The sequence below is a fragment of the Podarcis bocagei genome (genome assembly GCF_964188305.1).
Source record: "Podarcis bocagei genome assembly, chromosome: 9".
Taxonomy (NCBI): Eukaryota; Metazoa; Chordata; class Lepidosauria; order Squamata; family Lacertidae; genus Podarcis; species Podarcis bocagei.
Window position 1 is genome coordinate 4,939,710 of NC_138134.1, and position 8,794 is coordinate 4,948,503.

Below are 8,794 nucleotides of genomic sequence, written 5' to 3' on the forward strand. Positions count from 1 at the left end.
AATTAGGCTGTGTTTTAAAGTGTGTGTCTGGTTTTTTAAGTAGAAATTAGACATTCAACCATAAAGGAAAAACTACATGTATGCAATCCTTAATTTTTCTTTCTCATCATGTGAAAAATCTAAACTTACATTCCTAGAAAACTACACTATTGTGTTCAAGAGTTAAATTAGACAGCAGTCCCCTACCACCACTATTGGGTTGCTGCTTATACTATTCCATTTTCTGCAAGTGGCCTCCATGTTTATTTTTCCAGTACCATCATTTTAGGATGGTCCTTTTTCACTGTCTAATGTAACATATTATGGAAATAGATGGTAAATTGAAGGATTTTTTAGGATGATTGAAGTAATATTTATTTAAAGATGTGTAGCCTCCAATCAAACAATCTCTGGGGCATGTTAGTTACATTAGCAAGAGTTAATAGCTCATATTATAGTGTTACTGTAACAAAGAGGGGGTCACAGTAAAGTCTCTCCACAGCTGTGTAATATTCCTGCTACTGTACTGCTATTCTTATATTCTTCAATATATATTATTGTATTCTTATGTTCTTCAATGTGCTTCCATTGGAAATCACTTAGGGGAAGGGACTTCTCACATAGGCCAGATGAAACATGGCTCCTGGCTGGAATGGTGGCCAGGAAGAACAGTAGTCAGACATGATGTTACCCCTTTTTTTGTTCCTGCTCCAGTCCTTAGGAACTTATGGTGATCAGTTTCATAGATTACAAGTATCATTTACACACTGTCTTCTGGATAAAGAAGGATTGGTGATTGTTGCAAAAATTGGTACCACAAAAGCTAATTACTGTACAATGAAACAAATCAAATATTTGTTCCAAAGTATAGGGACTTCCTGACAAAAACCTCACACTCCTAAAGATTTCTTAAGCAAAATAGATGCATACTCAGAAGGTTTCACTTAGTGCCTGCATCAAAATTGTGGACCTATTGGGGAAGGATCCCCAGTGAGCTCCATTAACATAGTTAATTAACATCTAAAAAAGTTACATTTAAAAGAATAGTAAAACGGTTAAATACTTTCTCATCCAGTGATCTCAGGGTTGCCAAGAGTGGTGTCTTTCGGCCATCAAATGTCTGGGTGGGTAAACAGAAATGTTTTCAAATTCCTCCTGAAAGTCTGTTATGATGGAAACAGATACATCTCATTCAAAACATGGGAACCACCAAGGAAAGGGCCCTGTCATGGATCAAAACCAGCCAAACAGTTGTAGAGGGTCATCTCTGACTTAATTAGATAAATGAAACCCATTGTGTGTGAAGGTACTCATAGCCAAAGTGGAGGAATTAATCATAGAATCATAGAATCATAGAGTTGGAAGAGACCACAAGGGCCATCGAGTCCAACCCCCTGCCAAGCAGGAAACACCATCAGAGCACTCCTGACATATGGTTGTCAAGCCTCTGCTTAAAGACCTCCAAAGTAGGAGACTCCACGACACTCCTTGGCAGCAAATTCCACTGTCAAACAGCTCTTACTGTCAGGAAGTTCTTCCTAATGTTTAGGTGGAATCTTCTTTCTTGTAGTTTGGATCCATTGCTCCGTGTCCGCTTCTCCCCTCCTCCAACTGAGACCTTCAGAGAAGGTGCTTCAGTCTCTGTACTGTACTATTTTAGACTATAAGCTGCTTTATCTTTCTGTTAAGAAATACTGAATAAAACATTTTTTAAACAAACCAAATGAATCAATTAGTGACATTTTCTGCTGTAAACCTTTTGATAATAAAAAACATAAGTAGCATTGTTAACAATGCTAAATGCAGTGTGTGTGTTCATGGTGTTCGTTTCATTTCAAGGTGATGGCTGATTGTCAGATTAAATATAACCTGATAGTATAGTTTAGAGCAGTGTGGTATGCCATACTAGTAGGCAGATTAGATGTGAAGGAAGCTGCATCTGTGGCAAACAAATCATTAGAGGGTAAAGGTTGAGATGATGGCCTACTTCTCTCTTCTTGAAGTGTCTCTCAGAAAAATATGTTTGCTGACCTGCAGAACAATCTGCACATGCATTATTTTGCTCCTGGCTTTACAAGGAAATGGGATAGATTTCTTCATTCTCTGTTTCCTACCCATTCACCTTAGTGTCATGCCTAGAGTTGTTTGTGTGAGGAGGAATATATTAGCAGGAGCACCAGAAACAGTCTGATTTTTAATTCTTCCTTGGGACAGTAAGCACTTCTAGGAAATAAATAATGATTGTGCCATAATTCCCCTACCAGTTTTACTTAGATGGTTCTGTTCAAATCTAGGTGTCCTCCTGTGATTGTCTCCTGAATGTTCCCTGTAACATTACAACCCTGGGTCCAGAGAGAGAGAGGCTGTTTCTTTCTAAATATTCTGATCATTTATAAATATATGGTGTTTGCAAAGGAAAAGCACCAGATCTAGTTGAACTGACATATAAACCAAGCAGGTTACTTCTTGCCAACCTAACCTTTATAGATTTGATTTGATTTGTTGTTCGAACATATTTCTTTAACAATCTGTATTTCAGAAGACACTCGCTTCTAATTCCCAAATAGCATCTGAGCTGTTTAGTTAGATGCTAAATATAGTTAATGCTAAATACACGTGTGTAAGCCAAACTTACCGGTACTTCAGTGGCAGTTGTTTCAAAGTAAGCATGACTAGGTTAATGGGTCAATCTGTGAGGAAAAGCACTGACAATAGAATATTTCATTTCCTCTAGTTTATAGTAAAAGTAAGTTTTTAAAAACTGATTTATAAAAATGTCTATGAGAAGCATCTGTGTCCTGTTGTACCAACAGTTGGAAGGAAATTTTATGTAGAGACCTTTATTACAAGGCTAAATGAAGACTATTCTAACAATAGCACATTTTCACTTATTCTAGAAATACTGTCCTTTTCTCATTTTTTTTAGCTTTAATTCTATGTATTTGTTCTTTTCTAGGATCGAAACAGAATGTATGACAGTCTGAATATGCATTCCTTGGAAAATTCACTCATTGATATAATGAGGGCTGAACATGATCCTCTTAAAGGTATGTTACTACTGTAGGTTGCTGTTTCAGTCTGTAGGAGAGCTCTTTCACCATTACTGTATTTTTCCTTACTTGAAAAAATTAATGTTGCATTGGTGTTTAATCATATGCTTACACTGAATAAAGCAGGATAGGTCCTATTCAGATGTGATTGTTGGAAGTTATGCCCCTTTTCCACAGTTCTCTCCTGGAAAAGATACGGAGAGAGCTTTGGGCTTTTAAAAAATATTATTATTTTCTTAAATTTGTATACCACCCATCATCCAAGTATCACATGTTCTCTTCCCTGCCCAAATGAGGAAATGCTGCAGGCAAATATCCCATTAAATCAATTTCTTCTTGGTGAGCAGAAGAATGAAGCATATTGGGAACCCTAGGTGCCAACTCCCTGGGTGCCTGGGTTCTGTGGTTTATTCTTTTGACAATACAGTGGTACCTCGGGTTAAGTACTTAATTCATTCTGGAGGTCGGTTCTTAACCTGAAACTGTTCTTAACCTGAAGCACCACTTTAGCTGCCGCTGCGCTGCCGCCGTGCGATTTCTGTTCTCATCCTGAAGCAAAGTTCTTAACCTCAGGTACTATTTCTGGGTTAGCGGAGTCTGTAACCTGAAGCGTATGTAACCTGAAGCGTATGTAACCCAAGGTACCACTGTATGTTTACATTTGTAGCATCAAAAATGAAGCATTTAGAACTATAAGCATGTTTCAGATTTAGATTCTGACTGAGTCTTGCCCAGTTTGGGTTTGTTTTAAAAATTCATCTACAGCACTATCCTGTACATATCTATAGATAAGAAAGCACCATTGACTTCCTGGGATACAAATTCTCAGATAAGTTTGCATACCATAGCCTACTAAATGTATGTATTGACTACAATGCTAAACACACTTAATAGGAATTAGGTCCCATTGAGCTCAGGCTGGTGCTGCTACTTTATTGAGAATTGTATTTATGTTTGAAAATCAGACTTTAAAGAATAAATTGGGTAACACAGATTGATTGATTGATTGATTGATTGATTGATTGAATAAATAAATAAATAAATAAATAAATCTTGGATTAATCAGGGTTTTGATTTTGTCAGGATTTAGAAAAGCAATTTAACAGAATGTCAATTCTATGAAGTAACAGCTTGTTGCCTTTTCATCGTTTTGTATCTCTTAATAGTCCTTAAATAGCTATAATAATATAATCTTGTAAATAAGCCCACGAAGTTTCAAAAGTTTTTACTCGTTTTCTCGATGGTGGCATAGGAGGAACCCACTGAAGGGGGGGGGGCTTCCTTATTTTGATATCCTACTTGTTTCCTATGTGGTATACAGAGGAGGGGTGGTGGGCTCCATCCTTCATCAACCATCTCCCACTGCCTTGTCTGCCTACCATCCTTGTGGCTTCTGATGAGTCCTTAAATGCACGACTGTAATAATTATTTGATGAGGACTATCATTAGTATAGTTTACAGTTACTAAAACTAATCATTTTTTGATCCAGAAAGGGCTTTTTCTATTATTTTTGTTCACAGTGATTTAAACAACTTCTCCCAAAATGCTATTATTGCCTGACTTCCAGTCTTTCATTGCTGTCTTGATAACCCTTACAGTTGTAATGGGAACGTCATTCTGCAATGGTTGAATGAGGAGCTCCAGAGATGCATGCACAAAATCTGGAACGAGGAGTGCAGAATTGTGTGCTGCACCTGCTCCAGTTCATTTTGATGGGGCTTATGCAGAGAACATTTTGTTAAGTTGTTCCTTAGGAGCCTAAACTGAAGATTTGCTGAGTGGCAACATAATGCATTATTTGGAGCATATCCACATTACATCGCTCAGCATTCTCCTATTATGTTAGCTCAGTAAAATGTACAGCTGCCTTGAAAGTACATAGGCAACTACAACCATTTTTTAAAAATTAAAAAAATTGTCCAGTAGCACCTTAGAGACCAACCAAGTTTGCTCTGGGTATTAGCTTTTGTGTGCATGCACACTTCTGATCAGCGTTCTGTTCTCTAAACAGAAGCAAACAAAGGAGGAACTCTTCTGAAGAAGTGTGCATGCACACGAAAGCTTATAACCAGAACAAACTTAGTTGGTCTCTAAGGTGCTACTGGAAAAAAATTAATTTTCTATTTATATATTTTGACTGCGTCAGACCAACACGGCTACCTACCTGAATCTACAACTATTTAAGATTAAGGTGCAAAAATTGCAGGGTTAAATGGAATTGTGCCATTGCTGCCCCTTCTCCTGTGCTGTCCATAGTTAGATTATAGGTGGTACTAGGTTTGCCAAATCAGAATATTAAAAATAAAAGATGCAGCTGGGCAATCACGTTGGGGGCTTTTGATCTGAAATGAGGGGACCTTACTTTTGTATGTCCTGGACACTGATTTCACTCAGTCAAGTATTGTATTTTTAAAAATGAGAAAAAGGATGCTAATCTATATAGAGTTTAATTAAATCTGTCTTAAAACAGAAATTACTGCTTTCATATGTATTTAGATGCCTGTTTGAGCCAGTGGTATTTAATACATTCACTTGATCTAAATTATGTATGCAAAGTCCTGCATGAATGGGACCCTTCATGATTTGTCATCAGTCATCCTAAAGACAGAGCAGTGATTCTAAAAGCTACGGTATATTAGTATATATTTGGGGATTATAGCAGATTTATTTAGAGCTTGAGGTAATATGCCAGTCTTCCATATCATAGTAAAACAAAGCAGCTGTTGTATGTTACTAAAACTTCTTAGTAAAATACAAAACCTTTTGTTATGTGGTTCTAAATATTCAGAATTCAATTATTATAGGAGTTCTCTCTTTAGTATTTTCTAACTTAAATTCTAAAATGTACCAGCCAGAAAACATTCATGGAACTTGTATTATCTTAAAATATGTATTTAAATGTTTGGAGTAAATGAAAACCAGCTATACCAGAATAAATGATTTTGTTTGAGCTGTAGTGTCAGAAGATGTGTTTGAGATTTGAGCCGCTTGATATTTCTCCAGTGTAACTGAGTTTAAGCAGTTAGGTAGAAGTTTTCATAGTAAGAATGGAAAAGGAGACTTGGAATAGTCGGCACTATTTCTGGATTTCTTGAAACAAAGAGAACCTTTGTCCTCTTGGAGCTGATCCCAAAGCACATTGCAGATCTTATGACCAGAGAATTAAGGTTAAGAAGTTCATTCTTTCAACTTAAGTTGGCTCAAGGGTGGTGTTGGCTAATCGAGTAAAATATTAGCTGGTTCTGCTCTTGAACAAAATGGAGTTATGGAGCATGGGTGTATCCACGTATATAACCTTCTTGGTAGTGGCACTCTCCCTGTGGAACACCCTTCAGGTGTCGAGGAAATAAACAACTATCTGTCTTTTAGAAGACATCTGAAGGCGGTTCTGTTTAGGGAAGTCTGATGTTTGATGCTTTAACGTGTTTTTACTATTCTGCTGGGAGCAGCCCAGAGTGGCTGGGGAAACCCAGCCAGAGAAGTGGGATATAAATAAGAATTTTTTTTATTTTTATTAAGTATTTTTGCACATCTTCTTTTTTCCATTGAATATAATGGCTAAAATCCTACAACTATTTGTTCTTAGGTCGTTTGAATTACCCACATCCAGGAACTGACAATCTTCTAATGTTAAATGGTAAGAGCTAGTCTTCTAGCAGTTTAATTTTCTATTATCATAGTAAGCTTATTTTTTTAAGTACCGCTGCATTCTGTTACTGAATAATCCACAAATAATCAAAGATAGCCAGCTTTTTTGAGAACCATGGCTGTCTTCCACTTCCAAAAAGTAGTAGCTCATTTTACAGTATGTTATATATTGTTGTATCCAGTGCATTTTGTGTGTGGAAGTACTCGACAATGTGGAGTACTGGTTTCTCTATTTTTGCTGCTCACAGAAGCCATTTTGTGCTAGCACCCACAAAACTTACATCAATATAAAACTACTGGCGTTAAAATAAAAAAAAAGAAACCAAATTTACTAATTCCAGCATTTCAGGTATGCTTTTCCTCCTCCATCTGCTTTATTTTCTACCAATATATGACAGTTCATTTGAAATTTTGTCATCTGACACACTTACTTTACATGGTTGAAATAAGTTTGCTTTTCTGTAATGATGCTTCCTGCAAATTGTGTTTGCTACCAGGGGTGCCAACTTGAATAAAATACTATGGGGGCCCGGGTAAGCCCTGGCCCACATAATCTATCACATGATGCAGTGCACACATGCAATTTGAATGAGAATGCCCATCAACTTTGTGGGGGCCTGGCCTCCTCACATATTTTATTGTGGGGACTAAAGCCTCCGTGGCCCCTAGGAGCTGGTTCCTGTGTTTACAACTAAAAGGATTTAGATTTAAAACACTCCTTGGGTGCATAGGATTGCAAGTCTTACTTGGAACTAATGAAATCAGTGGGATTTACTTCTGAATAAACATGCATATAATTATGCTGTTAGACAATAGAGTGAGGGCATTTGCAGTTTCATAAACACAGAATTCCATGATCTACTGTACAGTTTGCCATGCTTGCATTTATGAATAGTGAAGAATTCAAGTTTTAATACTTCATATAAATGAAAAAACAAATCAGAATTGCCACGACCATAGGAGCATACAGTGGTACCTCGGGTTAAGTACTTAATTCGTTCCGGAGGTCCGTTCTTAACCTGAAACTGTTCTTAACCTGAAGCACCACTTTAGCTAATGGGACCTCCCACTGCCGCCGTGTCACCAGAGCACGATTTCTGTTCTCATCCTGAAGCAAAGTTCTTAACCCAAGGTAATATTTCTGGGTTAGCGGAGTCTGTAACCTGAAGCGTATGTAACCTGAAGCGTATGTAACCTGAAGCGTATGTAACCCGAGGTACCACTGTACATAGATCTGTTTTTTTCATTATTAACAGTAGTATATACTGTAGTACAGTCGTGGTAGAGATATTTGAATTGACAGTTAAAGGCAAAGGGACCCCTGACCGTTAAGTCCAGCCACGGACGACTCTGGGGTTGCAGCGCTCATCTCGCTTTACTGGTTGAGGGAGTTTCTGGGTCATGTGGCCAGCAGGACTAAGTCGCTTCTGGCAAACCAGAGCAGCGCATGGAAACGCCGTTTACATTCCCGCTGGAGCGGTGCCTACTTGCACTTTGATGTGCTTTCGAACTGCTAGGTTGGCAGGAGCAGGGACCGAGCAACGGGAGCTCACCCCGTCACAAGGATTCGAACCACCGACCTTCTGATCGGCAAGCCCTAGGCTCTGTGGTTTTGACCACAGCTTCACCCGCATCCCTTGAATTGATAGGATGTTGCAAAAATCAGGTATTACAGGATGTTGTAAAGATTAGATATTATATTTATTTATTAAGGGATTTCCCACCCCACAACTTTTGAAACACACAAATATAGAAACTAAGTGATATAAAAATAATGGTTAGAATGTTGGGTTATGACCTGAGAGACTCAGCCATGAAGCTCACTGGGTGACCTTGGGCCAGTCACCATCTCTTAGCCTAACGCCCTAACCTACCTCACAGGGTTATTGTGAGGAGGAAATGGGGAGGAGGAAAACCACTTGTACCACCTTGAACACTTTGGAAACTCAAACAAACAAGTGTGTGTGTGCAGAATATGTTAATCTAATTATTGGTAATTGTGCAGGTTGGTAGTCCAGTGCTTAGTATGCATTTCAAACTGTACAAATGGTGTTTAAAATGGTGGTTTATGAAGATTTTCTCCAAAAGTAGTTTAGACCAGCATAAGCATTTTCCA

The 8,794-nt window shown here is 38.0% G+C and overlaps 1 protein-coding gene across 4 annotated transcripts in view; it reads left to right on the forward strand.

Annotated features, from left to right (window-relative positions):
• Positions 1-8,794, forward strand: part of CPEB2 (cytoplasmic polyadenylation element binding protein 2) — a 67,729-nt gene that overhangs the window by 27,906 nt on the left and 31,029 nt on the right. For all 4 annotated transcript variants that reach the window (XM_081207717.1, XM_081207719.1, XM_081207718.1 and 1 more), the window contains exons 3-4: positions 2,936-3,026; positions 6,617-6,667. In XM_081207717.1, the coding sequence (XP_081063843.1) occupies positions 2,936-3,026; positions 6,617-6,667 (142 nt within the window). The remainder of the gene's footprint in view (positions 1-2,935; positions 3,027-6,616; positions 6,668-8,794) is intronic.